General features: G+C 38.6%; 1 protein-coding gene and 1 long non-coding RNA gene across 2 annotated transcripts in view; one reads left to right on the top strand and one right to left on the bottom strand.

Annotated features, from left to right (window-relative positions):
- The window catches only part of LOC134319433 (uncharacterized), a 19,357-nt gene extending 8,095 nt beyond the window's left edge, over nucleotides 1-11,262 (top strand). Inside the window, exons 2-3 of the long non-coding RNA XR_010013505.1 lie at nucleotides 2,327-2,395; nucleotides 11,154-11,262. This is a non-coding gene — a long non-coding RNA (uncharacterized LOC134319433). The remainder of the gene's footprint in view (nucleotides 1-2,326; nucleotides 2,396-11,153) is intronic.
- Nucleotides 1-22,716, bottom strand: part of sparc (secreted protein, acidic, cysteine-rich (osteonectin)) — a 24,431-nt gene extending 1,715 nt beyond the window's left edge. The window contains exons 1-7 of the mRNA XM_063000609.1: nucleotides 22,633-22,716; nucleotides 15,051-15,120; nucleotides 11,679-11,705; nucleotides 11,256-11,343; nucleotides 6,168-6,289; nucleotides 2,624-2,744; nucleotides 1,422-1,555 (exon numbers count right to left, since the gene is read on the bottom strand). Coding sequence (XP_062856679.1) covers nucleotides 1,422-1,555; nucleotides 2,624-2,744; nucleotides 6,168-6,289; nucleotides 11,256-11,343; nucleotides 11,679-11,705; nucleotides 15,051-15,107 — 549 coding nt within the window. The 5' untranslated portion in view covers nucleotides 15,108-15,120; nucleotides 22,633-22,716. The remainder of the gene's footprint in view (nucleotides 1-1,421; nucleotides 1,556-2,623; nucleotides 2,745-6,167; nucleotides 6,290-11,255; nucleotides 11,344-11,678; nucleotides 11,706-15,050; nucleotides 15,121-22,632) is intronic.
- Between the last annotated feature and the right edge of the window lie 281 nt (nucleotides 22,717-22,997).

Consider the following 22,997-nt stretch of genomic DNA (forward strand, 5'->3'; position numbering starts at 1 on the left):
GAACTTTTGCTAATGTTAAATTAATCAATGTGACTTTCACAGTTCTCTAAAACTAAGCTAGAACTCAAACTCCAAGCTCGATTGGTTTTGGTTGGGGCCAGTTCCTTTAGAGAACATTCCTTAGGTTTTAAGTCACGTCCTGGATATGATCCCAGGAGGCAGACGGCTCTATCTGCAATTACTAAATACAATAGACTCTAGAGCAATATTATATGTTATATGTTAAAACAATTTATGTCTTTAGCATATTGACAAATGTCAGAGCCACCAAATTCAGAGGTGTGTTTAAAGTCCAAACCAATAAGTGTTATAAGCTTGTACAAGTTATAGATTGAAGACCCAAAGATGCCAAGGTACAAAATTGTCTTAAAACCTCCTAAGGGCAGTGGTAGCTCAGCAGTCAAGGTACTGGCCTAGAATCAAAAGGTTGCTGGTTCAAACCCCACCACTGCCAAGCTGCCACAGTTAACTCTTAACTGGTTGAATTGTATTAAGTTGGTTTTGGAAGTGTTTGCTAAATCATGCAAATGTTAAGTACATTATTGTTTTTAGCAGGACTGTATTGAGTCCATGACTGTATTTAGCAGGATGGTATTAAATCTAATAACTGTATTGAGTCCATGACTGTATTTAGCAGGACGGTATTAAATCTAATAACTGTATTGAGTCCATGACTGTATTTAGCAGGACTGTTTTACATCTAATAACTGTATTGAGTCCACGACTGTATTTAGCAGGACTGTATTAAATCTAGTAACTGTATTGAGTCCACGACTGTATTTAGCAGGACTGTATTAAATTCAATAATGTATTTAGTCCAGGACTGTATTTAATTCAGAACTGTATTTAGTCCAGGAGTTTTTATTTAGCAGTACTGTATTGAATCTAATAATATATTAAGTCAAGGAATGTATTTAGCAGGGCTGTATTAAATCAAATAATGTATTAAGTCCAGGACAGTTTTTAGTCCAGGACTGTGTTTAGCAGGACTGTATTAAATTCAGTATTGTATTTAGTCCAGGACTGTATTTAGCAGGACTGTATTAAGTCAAATAATGTATTTAGTCCAGGACTGTATTAAGTCCAATAATGTATTTAATCTAGGACTGCATTTAGTCCAGGACTGTATTTGGCAGGACTGTATTAAATCCAATAATGTATTTAGTTCAGGACTGTATTCATCAGTACTGTATTAAATCTTATAACTGTATTTAGTCCTGGACTGTATTTAGTAGGAATGTATTAAATCCAATAATGTATTTAGCAGGACTGTATTTAGTCCAGTACTCTATTTAGCAGGACTGTATCAAATCCAATAACTCTATTTAGTCCAGAGTTTTATGGTGAATGCTGCCTAATACAGTACAAGAACAGTCATTTAATAGGCTAATATCAAGTTAATGTTAACTGAGTCCACAAACCCTGAGCTTCTGCTTCTCATTAAGCATGTTGTTGTCCTCATCACGCTCATACAGAGTGACCAGGACGTTCTTCAACCAATCCCTCATACGCAGGGGGAACTCATTCAGCTCGTTATCCAGGCAGGGGGCGATGTCTGGGGTAAAAAAAAACATTAAAAACAGAATTTAGTCAAAACAACCCAACATAGATTGGTGAGTAACTGGCATTTTAAGTACCAGTTTTAGGTGTGATAGAGCAGTTCTTAAAGAGCGTGACCCTAGTGCTATAGGACAGGAACTGGGCACCCCTAGGGTCAGGTTCTAGGGTCAGGTTCATTTAGAGTTTACCAAACAGCCAATCAAACAAATGTAACACAGTCAATCAAACAGCAATGCCACAGGTACATATAGAAGTATCATAATGTCTTATGTGTCAGAAGGTGTGTAAGCCTACAGTCCTTTTCAGCTAAACTGAATTCTAAGCTGGAATTTTTCTTCATTGGGACAAAATAGAAAAATATAGAAAAATACAGCAAAATTGTTCTGCTGGGGCTGTTTTATGTCTCTGAAACAAGGATTTAGTCATGAATTGAAGATTTAGAGGGACCAAATCTACTGGGAGGGTAGATAAGGGGTTCTAAAACATTCCTGTTATATTAACAAATGATTGGAACTTTGACAAATCCTAGCATTACATAAAGCTAGTGAGTGTAATATGTTGATTTATATTTTATAGCATATCTAAATCATTTTAAGGATCACTGATTTTTAAGATATCTAAATGTTGGGGGGCGGGGGTTTATGTCCCCCACAATATATATTGTGATTACCTTAAAATCAGTTAAGTATAATTTACAACCTGTGATTTACTCTAACATTTTGCTATTCACCATTGTTCTAATAATAGGACAGTTTTTCTCTTTCAGATCGTGTCTTTGTAGCACTGCTTTATCTAAGCAGGAGCTCCATGTGCACCCTGCAGGCCAGACAGTCAGGTGAGTACACACAGGCAGCTGAGCCACATTTAAAGCTGGATTCTTACTGCATTGTGGGGTGGAGTAAAACACACCAGCCAAGACTTGCCCACTGAGCGAGTGTGTGTGTGTCAGTGAGAAAAGCTCTAGGCCTAGAGCTCATAAATCTTAGCTAAACACTTGCCACGACTGGCGTGAACGTTAGACATCATCTGCGCCAAATGTCCAGAATCGGTGACGTGTACTTACATTTGCAGGGTCCGATGTAGTCCAGGTGCAGCTTGTGGCCCTTCTTGGTGCCCTCTAGAGCACACTTGGTGGCGAAGAAGTGGCAGGAGGAGTCATAGGTCTTGTTGTCGGTGCCGCAGACCTGTTAGATGCAAGAAGGAAAGACTCTCAATGAGTTTTAATTACTGTTACTGAATATTTCATGGGATGTCTGGTGACAACCAGTTGTAATTTGGTGAATTATTAAAAACATTATTAAAGCATTATTTTTGCAGAAGGTTATTACTTAACAATGCTGTTACTGCAGAGACAGGCATTTTTCCTCACTATGTACAGCATAAAGCTGAATGTAATATAAATTAATCTATGAAATTATTCTATTAATTTCAATCGAAAATTAATTATGAATAATTATTTATTTAAATGAATTATTTTATAAAATAATTATTCTATAGAAATTGTTCAATTATTCTACTGCTAAATTCTATTTTGTGACAATAAATATGTTGTGGGCGGCACGGTGGCTCAGTGGGTAGCACTGTCGCCTCACAGCAGAAAGGTCCTGGGTTCGATCCCCAGGCGGAGCGGTCCAGGGTCTTTCTGTGCGGAGTTTGCATGTTCTCCCCGTGTCCGCGTGGGTTTCCTCTGGAAGCTCCAGTTTCCTTCCTCAGTCCATTGCCATATTATTTAATTTTGTTTCTTAGTCTCTTTTTTCACCACAACAGCCTCTGGTGTCCACGCCAATAGCAATGTAGCTCATTCTTAACCCAGTTCTTGGCAAAACCATTTTTGGTGCTTCTTGAATTACAAATGTCATCTTGGTAGAAATGAAGCAAAAATAAATAAATAACACTGTTTTATGTACTTTGTCATGGCATTAAGATAAATGACATAAAACTATACATATATATATATATATATATATATATATATACTGTATATATATATATATACAGTGTATCACAAAAGTGAGTACACCCCTCACATTTCTGCAGATATTTAAGTATATCTTTTCATGGGACAACACTGACAAAATGACACTTTGACACAATGAAAAGTAGTCTGTGTGCAGCTTATATAACAGTGTAAATTTATTCTTCCCTCAAAATAACTCAATATACAGCCATTAATGTCTAAACCACCGGCAACAAAAGTGAGTACACGCCTTAGTGAAAGTTCCTGAAGCGTCAATATTTTGTGTGGCCACCATTATTTCCCAGAACTGCCTTAACTCTCCTGGGCATGGAGTTTACCAGAGCTTCACAGGTTGCCACTGGAAAGCTTTTCCACTCCTCCATGACGACATCACGGAGCTGGCGGATATTCGAGACTTTGCGCTCCTCCACCTTCCGCTTGAGGATGCCCCAAAGATGTTCTATTGGGTTTAGGTCTGGAGACATGCTTGGCCAGTCCATCACCTTTACCCTCAGCCTCTTCAATAAAGCAGTGGTCGTCTTAGAGGTGTGTTTGGGGTCATTATCAGGCTGGAACACTGCCCTGCGACCCAGTTTCCGGAGGGAGGGGATCATGCTCTGCATCAGTATTTCACAGTACATATTGGAGTTCATGTGTCCCTCAATGAAATGTAACTCCCCAACACCTGCTGCACTCATGCAGCCCCAGACCATGGCATTCCCACCACCATGCTTGACTGTAGGCATGACACACTTATCTTTGTACTCCTCACCTGATTGCTGCCACACATGCTTGAGACCATCTGAACCAAACAAATTAATCTTGGTCTCATCAGACCATAGGACATGGTTCCAGTAATCCATTTCCTTTGTTGACATGTCTTCAGCAAACTGTTTGCGGGCTTTCTTGTGTAGAGACTTCAGAAGAGGCTTCCTTCTGGGGTGACAGCCATGCAGACCAATTTGATGTAGTGTGCGGCGTATGGTCTGAGCACTGACAGGCTGACCCCCCACCTTTTCAATCTCTGCAGCAATGCTGACAGCACTCCTGCGCCTATCTTTCAAAGACAGCAGTTGGATGTGACGCTGAGCACGTGCACTCAGCTTCTTTGGACGACCAACGCGAGGTCTGTTCTGAGTGGACCCTGCTCTTTTAAAACGCTGGATGATCTTGGCCTCTGTGCTGCAGCTCAGTTTCAGGGTGTTGGCAATCTTCTTGTAGCCTTGGCTATCTTCATGTAGCGCAACAATTCGTCTTTTAAGATCCTCAGAGAGTTCTTTGCCATGAGGTGCCATGTTGGAACTTTCAGTGACCAGTATGAGAGAGTGTGAGAGCTGTACTACTAAATTGAACACACCTGCTCCCTATGCACACCTGAGACCTAGTAACACTAACAAATCACATGACATTTTGGAGGGAAAATGACAAGCAGTGCTCAATTTGGACATTTAGGGGTGTAGTCTCTTAGGGGTGTACTCACTTTTGTTGCCGGTGGTTTAGACATTAATGGCTGTATATTGAGTTATTTTGAGGGAAGAATAAATTTACACTGTTATATAAGCTGCACACAGACTACTTTTCATTGTGTCAAAGTGTCATTTTGTCAGTGTTGTCCCATGAAAAGATATACTTAAATATCTGCAGAAATGTGAGGGGTGTACTCACTTTTGTGATACACTGTATATATATATATATATATATATATATATGCTAGAATTTTAATGTATTAATTTGGTTCCCAATAATTCCCATTAATCTTATTGAACAACTTAAATCTGTAAAGTTCTCTTGGACAAAGTGGTACTTCCATTTCTCTTACTTTATGTATGTCTCTATCAACTGTATGTTATTATAATATTATATTATTTATATTATTATAATTGTATGTTCTTTTTTCTTATAATACATCATTTTAAAACATTGTTAGTAGACATGTAAAGGGACATTCTAAATCTACAAACATTAAAATGGATAGAACAACACATGTAACCCGATCAGTCATAACATTATGACCACCTTCCTAATATTGCCCTTTTGCTGCCCCATACACAACAAACTGTGATGCACTGTGTATTCTGACACCTTTCTATCAGAACCAGCATTAACTTCTTCAGCAATTTGAGCTACATAGCTCGTCTATTGGATCAGATCACACGGGCCAGCCTTTGTTCCCCATGACCCTGTCACCGGTTTACCATTGTTTCTTCCTTAGACCACAGCAGACCGGGAACACCCCACAAAAGCTGCAGTTTTGGAGATGCTCTGACCCAGTCGTCTAGCCATCACAATTTGGCCCATGTCAAACTCACTCAAATCCTTACTCTTACCCATTTTTCCTGCTTCTAACACATCAACTTTGAGGATAAAATGTTCACTTGCTGCCTAATATTTATCCCACCCCACTAACAGGTGCCGTGATGAAGGGATAATCTGCATTTTTCACTTCACCTGTTAGTGGTCATAATGTTATGCCTGGTCGGTGTATAACAAAAATGTGTACTGCAAGGCAAGTTATTATGGTATAAGAGGACAAAGCACCCTCTGTCTCACACCACTCAGTTGTTTACTTTCTACAAATGCATGCTATTTGGTGACTAATTACATAATTATTATGGGCTCTTTATTTGAGGCCAACAATGAAAAGACTCACATGCTCAAACTCTCCGGCTGGGGCGGGGCAGGCCATGGGGTCCTGGCACACACACATGGGCTCGTTGTTGTCATCCAGCTCACAAACTTTGCCCTTCTTGCAGACGTGGTTCTGGCAAGGATCTAGAGGAGAAGATATGCTTAGGCGCAGAAAGCACAGCTAGTATAAAAAAAAATAAAGAAAAAAATAGAAAAATACTGTCCCTTATAATTAACTCTAACTGTAGCTTTTGCAACAGATAATAAACATTTATAAAAGCACATCTGTGTACTTCTACTAAAAGATTCTTCTTTTTCATAGGGGGAATCTTTCAGTTATGCTACAGAAACTATAAAATATAGTTTTATGGTCTTATAAAATGTAATTTTATAGTAGTAACACAACAGACTCATGATTTGCAGAATGTAGCTGTAAGACATAAGAAATGTATTATGCTACCTAATACAGTCTTCTGGTGTCAGCACTTTTTGGGCTTCTTGTTTCAAAATTATGACAGGTACCACAAAAGTGGCCTCAGCATTTAAAAGCTAGACAAAAATGTAGAACAGTAGTAATAATAAAGCATTTTTATATTGTTATATTAAGCTGTTATATATTAGCATTGTTGTATATCAGATGCAGTTACTTTATAATTTTTTTTACTTTAACTGTTTTAAAACTGCACATCATTTAAGAAATACAAATAGCAAAATTAAAACTAAGACCTGTGTGACTACATGTCACTTTTAACTAAAATCTTTGGACAATTGAGGAGTGTTGTAAGCAGGTTTTTCTGCAGTTTCTTTAAATAAGCTTTAGTTAGTCAAAAATGCTGCAGTTTGTTCTTACTGGCTAAATAAAAGTTATTGAGTTTGCTCATTTTATTATTCTTATTTATATTGTTCTTCTTATAATTTTTCTAATTATTATTATCGGCACTTGGGTGGTGCAGTAAAGTATGCTAGATATGTTCCATTCTTATAATTCTTATTCTTCTTATTATTATTTTTCTTCTTGTTCTTCTTTTTATTATTATTATTATTATTATTATGGGCACTTGGGTGGTGCAATGGTAAAGTCTGATAGTCCACTACTCTTGAAATCAGGGGATCTGGGCTGTGAATCTTAGTGGTGCTACCAGCTGGTTGGGCATCTGCACTGACATGATTGTTGGGAGGGGGCCCTGGCCTGAAACAGTCTAGCCATTGGGAGGTGCCCTTGTTGGTGTGCTTTTAGTGCCAGTCCCAAGCCTGAATAATTTTGGAGGGTTGTGTCAGCAAGGGCATCTGGTGCAAAAACGGATCCAGATCTGGCATGGTGACTGACTATAATGATTATTATATAATATATATATATATATACAGTGTATCACAAAAGTGAGTACACCCCTCACATTTCTGCAAATATTTCATTATATCTTTTCATGGGACAACACTATAGACATGAAACTTGGATATAACTTAGAGTAGTCAGTGTACAGCTTGTATAGCAGTGTAGATTTACTGTCTTCTGAAAATAACTCAACACACAGCCATTAATGTCTAAATAGCTGGCAACATAAGTGAGTACACCCCACAGTGAACATGTCCAAATTGTGCCCAAATGTGTCGTTGTCCCTCCCTGATGTCATGTGTCAAGGTCCCAGGTGTAAATGGGGGGCAGGGCTGTTAAATTTGGTGTTTTGGGTACAATTCTCTCATACTGGCCACTGGATATTCAACATGGCACCTCATGGCAAAGAACTCTCTGAGGATGTGAGAAATAGAATTGTTGCTCTCCACAAAGATGGCCTGGGCTATAAGAAGATTGCTAACACCCTGAAACTGAGCTACAGCATGATGGCCAAGGTCATACAGCGGTTTTCCAGGACAGGTTCCACTCGGAACAGGCTTCGCCAGGGTCGACCAAAGAAGTTGAGTCCACGTGTTCGGCGTCATATCCAGAGGTTGGCTTTAAAAAATAGACACATGAGTGCTGCCAGCATTGCTGCAGAGGTTGAAGACGTGGGAGGTCAGCCTGTCAGTGCTCAGACCATACGCCGCACACTACATCAACTCGGTCTGCATGGTCGTCATCCCAGAAGGAAGCTGACGCACAAGAAAGCCCGCAAACAGTTTGCTGAAGACAAGCAGTCCAAGAACATGGATTACTGGAATGCCCTGTGGTCTGACGAGACCAAGATAAACTTGTTTGGCTCAGATGGTGTCCAGCATGTGTGGCGGCGCCCTGGTGAGAAGTACCAAGACAACTGTATCTTGCCTACAGTCAAGCATGGTGGTGGTAGCATCATGGTCCTGGGCTGCATGAGTGTTGCTGGCACTGGGGAGCTGCAGTTCATTGAGGGAAACATGAATTCCAACATGTACTGTGACATTCTGAAACAGAGCATGATCCCCTCCCTTCGAAAACTGGGCCTCATGGCAGTTTTCCAACAGGATAACGACCCCAAACACAACCTCCAAGATGACAACTGCCTTGCTGAGGAAGCCGGAGGTAAAGGTGATGGACTAAACCCAATTGAGCACCTGTGGCGCATCCTCAAGTGGAAGGTGGAGGAGTTCAAGGTGTCTAACATCCACCAGCTCCGTGATGTCATCATGGAGGAGTGGAAGAGGATTCCAGTAGCAACCTGTGCAGCTCTGGTGAATTCCATGCCCAGGAAGGTTAAGGCAGTGCTGGATAATAATGGTGGTCACACAAAATATTGACACTTTGGGCACAATTTGGACATGTTCACTGTGGGGTGTACTCACTTATGTTGCCAGCCATTTAGACATTAATGGCTGTGTGTTGAGTTATTTTCAGAAGACAGTAAATCTACACTGCTATACAAGCTGTACACTGACTACTCTAAGTTATATCCAAGTTTCATGTCTATAGTGTTGTCCCATGAAAAGATATAATGAAATATTTGCAGAAATGTGAGGGGTGTACTCACTTTTGTGATACACTGTATATATATATATATATATATATATATATATATATATATATATATATATATATACAGTGTATCACAAAAGTGAGTACACCCCTCACATTTCTGCAGATATTTAAGTATATCTTTTCATGGGACAACACTGACAAAATGACACTTTGACACAATGAAAAGTAGTCTGTGTGCAGCTTATATAACAGTGTAAATTTATTCTTCCCTCAAAATAACTCAATATACAGCCATTAATGTCTAAACCACCGGCAACAAAAGTGAGTACACCCCTTAGTGAAAGTTCCTGAAGTGTCAATATTTTGTGTGGCCACCATTATTTCCCAGAACTGCCTTAACTCTCCTGGGCATGGAGTTTACCAGAGCTTCACAGGTTGCCACTGGAATGCTTTTCCACTCCTCCATGACGACATCACGGAGCTGGCGGATATTCGAGACTTTGCGCTCCTCCACCTTCCGCTTGAGGATGCCCCAAAGATGTTCTATTGGGTTTAGGTCTGGAGACATGCTTGGCCAGTCCATCACCTTTACCCTCAGCCTCTTCAATAAAGCAGTGGTCGTCTTAGAGGTGTGTTTGGGGTCATTATCATGCTGGAACACTGCCCTGCGACCCAGTTTCCGGAGGGAGGGGATCATGCTCTGCTTCAGTATTTCACAGTACATATTGGAGTTCATGTGTCCCTCAATGAAATGTAACTCCCCAACACCTGCTGCACTCATGCAGCCCCAGACCATGGCATTCCCACCACCATGCTTGACTGTAGGCATGACACACTTATCTTTGTACTCCTCACCTGATTGCCGCCACACATGCTCGAGACCATCTGAACCAAACAAATTAATCTTGGTCTCATCAGACCATAGGACATGGTTCCAGTAATCCATGTCCTTTGTTGACATGTCTTCAGCAAACTGTTTGCAGGCTTTCTTGTGTAGAGACTTCAGAAGAGGCTTCCTTCTGGGGTGACAGCCATGCAGACCAATTTGATGTAGTGTGCGGCGTATGGTCTGAGCACTGACAGGCTGACCCCCCACCTTTTCAATCTCTGCAGCAATGCTGACAGCACTCCTGCGCCTATCTTTCAAAGACAGCAGTTGGATGTGACGCTGAGCACGGGCACTCAGCTTCTTTGGACGACCGACGCGAGGTCTGTTCTGAGTGGACCCTGCTCTTTTAAAACGCTGGATGATCTTGGCCACTGTGCTGCAGCTCAGTTTCAGGGTGTTGGCATCTTCTTGTAGCCTTGGCCATCTTCATGTAGCGCAACAATTCGTCTTTTAAGATCCTCAGAGAGTTCTTTGCCATGAGGTGCCATGTTGGAACTTTCAGTGACCAGTATGAGAGAGTGTGAGAGCTGTACTACTAAATTGAACACACCTGCTCCCTATGCACACCTGAGACCTAGTAACACTAACAAATCACATGACATTTTGGAGGGAAAATGACAAGCAGTGCTCAATTTGGACATTTAGGGGTGTAGTCTCTTAGGGGTGTACTCACTTTTGTTGCCGGTGGTTTAGACATTAATGGCTGTATATTGAGTTATTTTGAGGGAAGAATAAATTTACACTGTTATATAAGCTGCACACAGACTACTTTTCATTGTGTCAAAGTGTCATTTTGTCAGTGTTGTCCCATGAAAAGATATACTTAAATATCTGCAGAAATGTGAGGGGTGTACTCACTTTTGTGATACACTGTATATATGACGATGATGATGATTATTATTATTATTATTATTACATATTCTGAACATATGTCCTACTGTCCTAAGGCTTAGAGTCAGTTAGAGATTAACAGCTGTTTTTTAACAACGTATTTTCTATATAAACGTATTTCTTTAAGCAATTGTTCCGTCCTTTTTACATTTAACTTTCCAGTACTGGGTAATCCATTGGCTGGATGTGTTTGCCATGGGGCTGGATATGTGGCACAAAACCTAGACTGTAGACTACACCTCATAATTACAGCTGTCTAATTTCAACCTATCTGCAGTCTGTTGTTACCAGAGCCTTCATAAACCTGCTGCTATATAATTTCTTATCCTTTCTTGACTTAGGTGACGTGGAGGACAGATGACAGCAACTGACTTCAACTGAATTACATATTTTAAAGAACTCATAGACTCACAGACTCATTTCTGATTCTAATGCATACGTACTGTCCGAAGCAACATCCTCAACAACCTCAATGGCTTCGTCAAACTCTCCAGTCTCCACTTGAACTGGGTTGGATCCCACTTCCACCTGCTGGGTCATGAAAAAACAAAACAGCACTGTTGGAATAGTGTGTATGCATCCAGTGTTCTGTGTTTACTGAAGAAGTGTCAGAAATATTCAGTCACTGTTATTATTTTCGTTTTGATGGACTAATGGCTGAAAGACTTGAATGGCCTGTATTTTAGCCTGTAGACCAAAATCAACAGGGATTTATTTAAAACTCAGCAGCACATGATGAATTCTTTTGACTCGTGTTTTGCAATCATTGTGGGTTACAAATGGATCTGGTTCCATAGAGGAAGTGTGAGAAAATTCTCACAATGATGTCAATAGAATTTTTTATATCCAAATTAAAAGACACTTACCTCCTCAATGATTGGCTCCTCCTCGACCTGCAAAATAAATAATAATAATTATTATATAATAAATAACTCGATGTTTACTTCTCTTAGCTTGCTTCTACTGACATAGATTCCTTTGGGTTCACGAATTAACATAAGTAAGGAAAAATCATTAAAATTCTGAATTCCCAAAATTAGGGAACCCACAATTCCCTAAAATTCCCAAAATGTAACAGGACCCACTCACCGCTGTAAACATACCTTAGATTTAATACTTACTTATGGTATAAACATAGACAACCTGGAAATTATACCACAGAATGACTTAATCTCTGATCACTCCCTACTAATATATGAAGTGTCCCTGTCCAATAATATACAGCAACCAAATCGTTTTAAATGTAAGCGCACTATTACATCTGCAACTGCAGCAGCGTTCATAAACTGCCTACCAGAATTACCAAATATATCAGCATCAGAACCTAAAGAACTAGATCAGGCAACTCAAAACCTAGAGACCGTACTGCGCACAACCTTAGATAACGTAGCCCCACTCAAAACTAAACTGATTAGGGAGAAAAAACTTGCTCCTTGGTACAATGACCACACATGCGCACTTAAACAAGCAGCACGGAAATTAGAACGTAAGTGGCGTCACACTACACTGGAGGTGTATAAGATTGCTTGGAAAGATGCTCTAACTGAGTATAAACATGCACTTATAAAAGCTAAATCTTTATATTATTCATCCCTAATAGAGAAAAATAAAAACAATCCTAGATTCCTTTTTGAGACAGTGTCCAAATTAACTAAAAACGTCAATGAAACTGAATCTAATATACCGCCCGACTGTACCAGTGATGATTTTTTAAAATTCTTTAATGACAAGATAGAAAAAATACGACTTCAGAGTCAGAGTGTGTCACTTGCCAATGTTAAGTATGGACTCACTCCGAGCAGCATTGGTGATAATAGTAACGAGTTAATCCAACTAAATTCCTTTAATCCAATCTCCCAAAATGAACTAACTGTGTTGATTAAATCATCGAAGTCATCATCGTGTATACTCGATCCTGTTCCAACTCGTTTACTTAAAGATTTACTCCCAGCTATTGTAGAGCCCCTGCTTACATTAATCAATGCATCCCTTAGCCTTGGGTATGTACCTAAATTGTTTAAAAGTGCTGTTATTAAACCCCTGATTAAAAAACCTAATCTTGATCCACATGTTTTATCTAATTATAGGCCAATTTCAAACCTTCCTTTTGTCTCAAAGATATTAGAAAAAGTCGTTTCCAAACAGCTATGTTCTTATTTGAATGAAAATTGTATTCATGAAAAATTTCAATCAGGATTTAGACCCAACCATAGTACCGAAACCGCATTAATTAGAGTAGTTAACGAGTTGTTAATGTCTTCTGATAATGGATGTGTCTCTTTTCTTGTTCTATTAGATCTTAGTGCAGCGTTTGATACGGTCGATCATAACATTTTACTGGAGAGGCTAGAAAATACAGTAGGTGTTAAAGGACTCGCACTCTCTTGGTTTCAATCATATTTGACTGACCGCTCTCAATTCGTTTATGTAAATAATAAATGCTCAGAAACTACAAAAGTAAAGTGTGGTGTTCCACAGGGGTCGGTACTTGGACCGCTATTATTTACACTCTATATGCTTCCACTAGGTGAAATTATTCATAAACATGGCATAAACTTTCACTGCTATGCAGATGACACACAGCTGTATATATCAGCCAAACCAAATGATACTGACACAATCAGTAAGATAGAAGATTGTGTAAACGACATAAAAAACTGGATGTCGTGTAATTTTCTTTTACTTAATTCAGATAAAACTGAGGTTTTACTTGTTGGCTCTAAAGCTGCAAGAGACAAGTTGTCTAACCTGGTGCTAAACTTAAACACGTTCTCTGTTACTCCCAGCCCAGATGTAAAAAACTTAGGTGTCACAATAGATTCAGATCTCTCCTTTGATACACACATTAATAATATTACTAGAGTTGCTTTCTATCATTTGCGTAATATCTCTAAAATAAGAAATATACTATCTGTTAATGACGCCGAAAAACTGATCCATGCGTTTATAACTTCTCGGTTAGATTATTGTAATGCTCTTCTAACTGGATGCTCTGGTAGATCCTTAAACAAACTCCAGTTAGTTCAAAATGCAGCAGCTCGAGTGCTAACTAGAACTAAAAAATTTGATCATATCACTCCTGTTCTATCATCTCTACACTGGCTGCCAGTTAAATTTCGCATTGATTACAAAATACTTTTACTAACCTATAAAGCGCTACATGGTCTGGCTCCACAGTATCTGAGTGAGCTTATTAATTACTACAACCCAGCACGTCCACTTCGTTCACAAGATGCAGGGTTACTTATAGTTCCTAAAATTAAAAAGACCAAAGCTGGTGGAAGAGCATTTTCTTACAAAGCTCCACAACTCTGGAATAATCTTCCTGCCTCTGTTCGGTATTCGGACACAGTCTCAATGTTTAAGTCTAAACTGAAAACATATTTATTTTCTCAGGCTTTTGATTAGTATAGACAAAGGCGCAGAGCTTGGGGGTTCTTGGTCATAGAAACTTGTGGTGATCAGGGATGTTGGGTCGCTGTCGTTCTGCCTCTCTTGTCCAATCACTCTGGTTTGGGTAGGAGAGGTGGGCGCTGATGTCCTGTGAAAGCCTTCATGACCTTGTTACCTGCTCGCTCTCCCTTTTAGTTATGCTGTAATAATTAGGGCTGCCGGAGTCTAAAACTCTCTGTAAAACTGTTTGTCAACTAGCATTGTACATTATTAACTACATTCTCTGTTGTTTTACCCCGAGGGCATTCTGATGGAAACCTGTTTACCCGCCGAGGTTAAGGATTAAAGTCGAGACTGCCGGGACAACGATGCTGCTCCTGTCAGATGTGACGGGTCTGGAGTAATTGCAACGACAAGAAATCACTACAGACTTTATTGAAGACTAGAGCGGATAACAACTCTATTATTATTTAATTGTTTATTTATCTATTTATTACCACTGTATGACTTTTAGATCATTCAATTCTGTGTTTGTATGATTTGTGTAAATCGTGTATTTATTTAAAGTATCCTCCAGACCACCCAAGAAGGATGGGCCCTGTTGAGTCTGGTTCCTCTCAAGGTTTCTTCCTGTAATTTTCAGGGAGTTTTTCCTTGCCACAGTCGCCCTCGGCTTGCTCAACAGGGGTTTTTGTATCTGTTGGTCCTGGATTTTGTAAAGTTGCTTTGAGACAATGTATATTGTAAAAAGCGCTATATAAATAAAGTTGACTTGACTTGACTTGACTTGAATAATCAATTTTGCTATCAGTGGAAACACAACTCGAGAGAACCAAAAAACTTACTGGGGCAGCCAATGCTTTTCCAGCCAGGCACAAAAGGAAGACGATCCACACCCTCATGTTGGGATTCGACCTGCAATAAATCAAATAAAAAGCTTCACTTAACACATTATTCCTTTCACACCTTATAGACACCCTACTTTGGCTGCACTCAGGTGCTTTAAATCAATTAAATCAAGTTTGTTTCAAGCTCTGAAGTGTATTTTAATGGTAGGTTACACAAACTGAATAGATTATTTATTTTATTTCCTATTATAAGTTCCATCCAACAGCTTTGTGCTGAATTGGTTCAACCGCACTAAGGCTTCCTTGGCTAATTTGAAGTTAATGTGATGAACTAGTCTCCACATACTCTTGGCCATGTAATGCAAGTTGACATTCACAGGTAGTGCAGAACACTTGACCTCATATACCATTGCTGCCCGGGTCTGTCTGTTCTGTGAAATCGATAGTTCTCCTATTCAGGGTTTATCCTTGTAACCAGATAGAATCTAAGCCAGCTTTTCCCATCAGGCGTGCCCTTTATGCTATCGGTGAGATGGTAAGACACTGAAGTCAGATTGTTTGACTTGAACATCCACAGGGAGCGCTGTGTTCTGCTTGCCCTCACGTCGACCTTTTGCTTACTGGGATCCCTCTGAGAGGTACTGATGCTAATAAAATTGGATTGTCCTGGTAAGTTAGGCATTTTGATCAGACCTGTACACTTGTGCTCTTTAGTTCTATTGCCTTCTAGTTTAAGCCGTAGTTGACTTGAATGCTAAATAGCCTAAAGCCACAAAAAGTTCAGCTTTGTGAGTTCTCCCTTAATATGTTTTTAGTTAGTATACTGGTTTTCCACATTTTTCATTGTACCTCACCCTCCACCCTGATTTTAGCTGTCCAACTTCTTGCATTGAAAGAACATTAAGAGCCACAGCACATAGCTGAATTCTCTTTTGTCAGTTGACGAGCTTAATATAAAAAAATTCACTTGTACTATCCAGTCCAATTGGTTAATATTTGGAAAATTATCTTTTTTTATCACTTTTTCAATTTTACATCCACAGTGATGCAATAAAAATGACCCCCCCCCACTCAACTCAGCAACTGGCCGAGCTGTCTCAAAGTTCAACAATAGTGCAGTTCATTTGCACAGAACATTTTAACATGTGCAAAAAGGGGACCAGACAGTGTGAATTTGTGTCAATTTCATGTCAAAGACCAAAATATAAAAACTGATCATTATTATGTGACGGCTTACTAGACTTTTATTCATAATTCTGCATTATCTAGCTAACTAATAAAACCACTACCTTCCCTCTAGTCATTATGCTAGTCCAGACCTTGCATTCAACTATATTAATGTGAGTAGTGATTATAGAATGAATAAGGAAAAGAGGGAACTCTGAGAATCTTGAGGCTGGGGTTTAGGGTGGCCTCCACTTGTGCTAAAGAGCCTTCAGATCCATAGGGAGCCTTGTATGGTCTCAGTCATGTAATCTGATTTAAACGTAGTCAGGACCCTCACTTCTATTTCTGATTCTTTATTAGCAAATGTATTTTTAAATTAATGTTCTGAATGAGTGGTTGTGACTTTAAGTTAGTGTGACTCTGGTCTTACTTTTAACAGACTATGTTGTACCTAACAGATATCAAAAATATTATATTTTTTTAATTAGTTTTTGTGGCGCCCAGGTGGCGCAGCGGGATATTCCGCTGGCACACCAGCACCGAGATTCTGAACTCCTCGGTTCGAAACTCGGCATTGCCACCGCTTGGCTGGGCGCCATCTAGCGGGCACAATTGGCAATGCCTGCAGTGAGGGATGATTGGAATATGTGGGCGGGGTCTTCAATTGTTGTGTAAGGTCCCTGACTGGCGGACAGAGGGACCTGAGCAGATTGCATAGGTGGAAAAGGGTTCCGTTAAGGGCTGCAAGCAGGTCAGAGGAGGCGTGAGCAGCAATATACCAACTGCAAAAAATCGGGGATCCCCAGCAGCAGAAGACAAATTGACTACACTAAATTGGGAGAAAATGGAAGAAAACACATAAATAATGAGTAAGGTAAATACTTTTAAACATGACATGATTAGTTGGTAAACTAGATATAAGCCTGAGCTGCTGTAATACTTGACTTTCTCTTTGGGATTAATAAGGTGATATATCTATCTATTTATTTATCTATATAAAATGATTGAAGGCTTAATGCTGGTGTTTGTTTACACAATTAATATGGTTTTTTAAACATTGTTTCTACAGGGAATTGTGCTTGATGGCACTACACAACAACACAAAACTCATATTATAATAAAGTGTAATCTGTGTAAAAGAATATTATGTAAAATACATATTATGTGACTAAAATGTGTTCATGCCCAGTTGACCAAACTGTAACATTCATAACGGGGTCTGTTGGCTCTTGGAAAACAACTCGTCTATTAACAAAGACTTTATCTCTCAGCTACAGCTGGTGGAATTCCTGAGCCATGAACAAATAGTCCATAGCATGTTAGACATTCTTTAGAGAAATACACCAAGATAAAGAGTTATGAAATATTTCCTATTAAATTTGACAAAAAAATGTATTCGTTTGTAATTGTATTAGTTGTAATGTCTAGAATCCAAAATGGCTAAACAGTCTGTAATGAACGTCTAGGAAGTAGCCTATAATTGACATTGTTGAATATAATGAACACTCTGTGCTTTGAAAAATCCTTTAATGCAGATGATTGCTGGTGTGTCGATGTGGCACTGTCTCACATTCCTCCATGCAGCTGCTGGGATGAAACTCAGCCAAATGGATGTGATTTTGTTTCTTCAGGCCATCCAAGCCCAAAACAAGCCCAGACCCGGCCTGTTCCCCTTTAATGTCATTATTAATGAGGATAAAGTGCTCAGGGATTGATATCAGCTAAAGGACTTGGTTGTGGAAAAACACAAAGGCACCACCAGGTGTTTTTTCATGTTTAGAAGAGTACAAGCTTTAAAGAGGGGAGCTTGGAAAGGTGAGGCAAGCGTCTGTTAGTTTGTCCGAGTTACTTATGCAACACTGAAGCAACCTGTTTTATTTGGAAAGTTGTGCTTATACTCAAACAGGCTTAAAATTAGGGGTGGCAGTAGCATAAATGATGTCTTTTTTCCTATACTATTTGACTTAGATGTTTGTTATGTAAGCAAGTTGTGAGGTGAAAACAGAAGCTTTACTTTTTCAAAGCACGTTTTGAAAGAAGGTCAAAATTAGGGGACTTAAACAGGTAGAGTAAGCTAACATCTGGAAAAATAGCAAGTCTACAAATAACTGGTGTCACTTTTTCCCAGTGCTGAGCCAAAAAAATGTTCCTCGGTTCCAGTGCAAAACGAGAAGACACACCAGTGTGTAAATAAACATGTTTGTTCTGTGAACGTGGAAATTATTCAGGAAAGGTAGGAAGTTTGGTACCACAGTTTCCTTTCACCTCTCGAAAACATGCAAGTAAATGGAATGGCTATGGTGAAATGGAAGCACCGGAACCCTAATCAGAATATTATGTTTATTGTTCTGTAGGTCTCAAAAAGAGCCAGGCTTTTAGAGCTTCACTTAATAAATGAAAACACACCTGGACGAACAAACTGAAAGAATTAATAACCATTTTCTTGTTAATGGAATCACACTTTCCCGGATAAAGCCATTATTATTTATTTAACTGTGATTATGACCATTAACACAACCACAATAATAGCTTAACTACTACACATTAAATGCTCATTTACTCTCCCTAATAAACATCAATCATCATAACTGGTGGCCAGTTTTGCACCTGTGTTTAGTTTTGGGATTTGATCTACAGGACAGGAAAACACTCAGCAAGCCGCCTATACATTACCAAGCAATTACTGCTCTGTTCTGGTCAAAGATGTATTGACTGAATAAATACAGCAGCAAGACACTGCACAGAAATAAAATAAAGCACAGTGTTAAAAAATCCATCTATGCTAATGGAAATAAAGATACTATAGCACAATGGATGCCTCAACCACTATTTTTCTGCAATTTACAATTAATCCTCAGACACTAAGCCTACAGGTAGGAGGAATTCAAAAATTTAGTAGGAAATCCAATCCTCAGTTGAAAAGGTATATGCAAATGGAGCATTCTGATCCCCCAAATCTCAGAAAGAGACAAAAGAGAGTCAGAGCAGAGCCATGTAACATGAGTTCTAAGTCACCTGACCTTTAGGAGCTCTTTATACCATCCCCCAGTGCCTCTGGGAAGGTAAATCTTCCTGCTTTTGGCAAAGACCTAATTCTTATACATATTCTAGCATTTTCTAAACATTGTATTTAAAGTGTTTGGGTTGTTTGGGTTTTAATAAGGAATAGCGTAGTTCAGAGGTCCAAAATTTGGTTAAACCCAATTAATCCAAATGTTAATCCAAATGGTATTTTTGTCACCTAGCTACACTTCTTTAAAATGATTAAATAGAATTATATTTAATGCCCATATTATTATTGTTATTTGTGTCCAAATTTCAGACATTAGGCTAAAATGTTCTAATGACTTATTTGTTACTAAAATAGAATTGTTCATCTTTTTCTCAGTCTAGCTATGACTTCTTGTACTTTTTTAAATATTATCAGACCTTACTTCTAATGTAATAGTTGTATTTAGTTAATATTCATGATTTCTCTATATAATTAGCATTTTGTGTATTTAATAAACAAAAAAAAATATTCATAATATCCCTCATTCCTTTATTATATACATGTTGTGCCCTGAGTAAATTGGTTTTAATGAATATTAATTTTCTAATTGGCTAATCTAGTTTTAGTTTTAGGTCTAAGGGGGAGGGAGAATGACTGTACAGTCTAGCCATTGGGAGGTGCACCATGTAACCAGTGTAGAAACTGTTATATTACAATTTGTATTTGGACAACCTTAGTGGTGCTACATTTAAACATGTCCACATTCCTGACCTTTTTGCCCTCCACCCCTTACTTAGCTAAATGTGGCAAAATAAACATAACCCCCTGTTTTACTGCATGCACAATTCAGTACAAACAGTAGGCAAACAAATAAAGAGCTATCAGTGGTGAACCTAATATGATATTGTTTATATACAGTTTCAGGTGAAAGCAGGAGAAGTTTGGTGAAGGTGAGACTGAAGGCATTCTCCAACAGATGCTAAGAACAAATATGCCATGCTAAGTGTAAACAACAGCAGTAGCAACAACAGTTTTTGGTTTGACCCACTGCAGTAGTATATAGTAATTAGACTGCAGTTGGATTTTTCTGTTTCTTGCCCCACCCATATGGACCGCTGTGGTACACATTGTCCTTGGTTAAGAAGGTAACCAAATTTAGCATGGTTAAGTAGGTACAGTACAGGTCAGTTGAAAATGGGAACAACCACTGAATGTGGAATCACAGATTTAAAGAGTATTGTACCATAATTTACTTACCCAAACTGTTTTTTGGATTACGTGTAATGGTAGTTATTGTGGTACTTTTATATCAATTTCATGTTATTAAAATAGAACACATGCTAATCCACACTCTTTAGTGATATTTTTTACTTTACTATAACTTACTTTATTCCCTTTTAAATTACCACTGATGAATGCACATGCGCATGCTTTCTGTATATGTACACATCATGTACCAAGATGTGTACTATTGTGCAGTCTGGCTCCAGGCCATGTGACTAGCTTTCTCTTCAGGGAGTTATAAACTGAAAACGTTTTTTCCTATCCAGACTTCCCATGCAACCCTGAGAGTCCTTGTGTTTTTTTTTCTCAGCTCTTGGGCAGCTGACTGACCGAGCTGCTTCCATCTGTTTGTCGTTATACCACTGGGGTATAAAAGTAAACGCAATATTTGGTTCACAAGTTAAAGCCAAATAGAAAGCTGATGGCCCTGGATGACTTCTGTTTGACAGCTTTTTTGGTGTACTAAGTGGACAATTCAGTGTTTAGTTCTATTTGTAGCTTGTTTATAATATTAACAAGTCTGTCTACATTCATTTATTGACATAAAAGAAATTAATGACAATTATTTACATAGTGGTATATGGCTTTCTGAATAAACTGACACACAATAACTTAAATTCTAAACCTGTTTCTTTGTGATTTCTCTGTATTTATGTAAATAGGGCTTGTTGAATTGCACCAATTCGGATGGCCAATGCTCCTGCTAATTCATCGCACATGTTTTATGTAATCAGCAACAAACTTAAGTCAAGCTTTAAGGTCCTAATCTTTAAGCGGACACTTTTCTTGCATGGCAGCCTATAAACCCATGGTGACACAAAGCTTGCTTGACTGTTAAATAAATGACTGACATGTTTTTAGTGGTTCTTAAATTACATCTGACCATTCAGACAAATTTTCTCTCAACATAAGAAGACAGCATTGGTTTTTGACCTCAAAAAATCAACAGTTTTGTTAGATGCAGACAAACTGGTTTTAGTTATATGCTTACAAAATCAACTACAGGTAATCAATCAGTAATTAACTGGAATGCCACAAAGTTACAATAATGATAAAGAACTTTCCACACCACTAGATAAATAATTACATAAATAATCTAAAATCATGGTGTGTATTGTGTAAAATAATGAATGTAGATTTGTAAAAGCTTTTTTCCCTGTGGTAAAAACTGCAAGTGTTTCAAATATTTGGTCATAGACAAAAAAAAGAGAGAAAAACAGTTGCAGAAATAATTGAAATCCCAAGACAACCATGACATAAACGTCCCAAACTTGATTTTAACTGTATTTTATCTCTTGACTGTGATGTAATGGAAAATACAGTGTGTTAACCAAATGGTATTGCATTAACAAAGTAAACAAATGCATTTAAACTGAGCTGTTGTTTTTTCAAGACTCTGTCCTGCTGTTTATCAGCCTGCAGACCATTCAGTATCTATAGAGACAGCTGTTTGTTAAAAGAATAGACATTTGTACAACGTTAATATGTGCTGAGAACGACCATGGTAACTCACATTCCTTTTGATAATTGTAACTGGGAGGGGAGGGAAAGCTGACCCTCCTTTTTTCTGCCTCTCTCACTGGTTTTTGTTTCCATCTTTCTGGCTTTGTACTCCCTTCTCCCCTCCCCCCTTTTACCCAACTCTTTTACCCCTCCTGTTGCCTATGTGGCACACAATGCTCCAACACTGCACTACTCCCCAAGTGGGTGTCATCTCTGGACTGAGATATTATCTGCTTAAAAAGCTGAAAAGACACTTTACTGGCTAGTGTGTTTAACATTTATTAAAGTATTTCTGATGGATCTTTTGGGAAATGTTGGGACATATATCATGCAGATGCAAAACAAACCTACACAAAGCTCATTGACATATAAAACAAATTAAATGAAAAAGCAAAGATGTAAAATTTACTTCCTTGGCAAAGAGTTAAAACTTGTACTTCTTGTCTAGATAAATTCATGACAATAGGTTTTAGATGAGACATATAACTTAAATACACATAGTACTCATAAAAGCAGTGATTTTAAATGGCAAGACAGTTATCTTCCTCATGCAAACTAAAATCACAACTGCAATTGTCATTTTTATCTCATCAGCTTTAAATTCCCCAGATGATAAAGTACTTAAGATCTTACCTTCACTTCAACAAGCAAACAAGCTCAGGGAGAAGTCAGCTGGTGCAGGGGTCTGGAACTATCTAACACTAACACACACAAGTTCACACAGAAGACATTTGCTGTGGGCAGGCCCAGTCAAATCCCCCTCACAGTCCTGCAGTGGGACGTCCCACATTTAACTCTATGAAGCCACCTCACACTCCAGCCCGGCTCTAAACTCACACAGGCATTGTTTAGACAGTTGTTTTCTTTCTACGTGGAACTTAACACAGTAGAAATTGACTGACATTTTCCTACCTGTGTATAAAATTAATTACATAATTAAATAATATGCTTCCAACTTTGTAGGAACAGTTTAGATAAAGTCCTTTTCTGCTCCAGCC

Source organism: Trichomycterus rosablanca, chromosome 8 (genome assembly GCF_030014385.1).
Source record: "Trichomycterus rosablanca isolate fTriRos1 chromosome 8, fTriRos1.hap1, whole genome shotgun sequence".
NCBI lineage: Eukaryota > Metazoa > Chordata > Actinopteri > Siluriformes > Trichomycteridae > Trichomycterus > Trichomycterus rosablanca.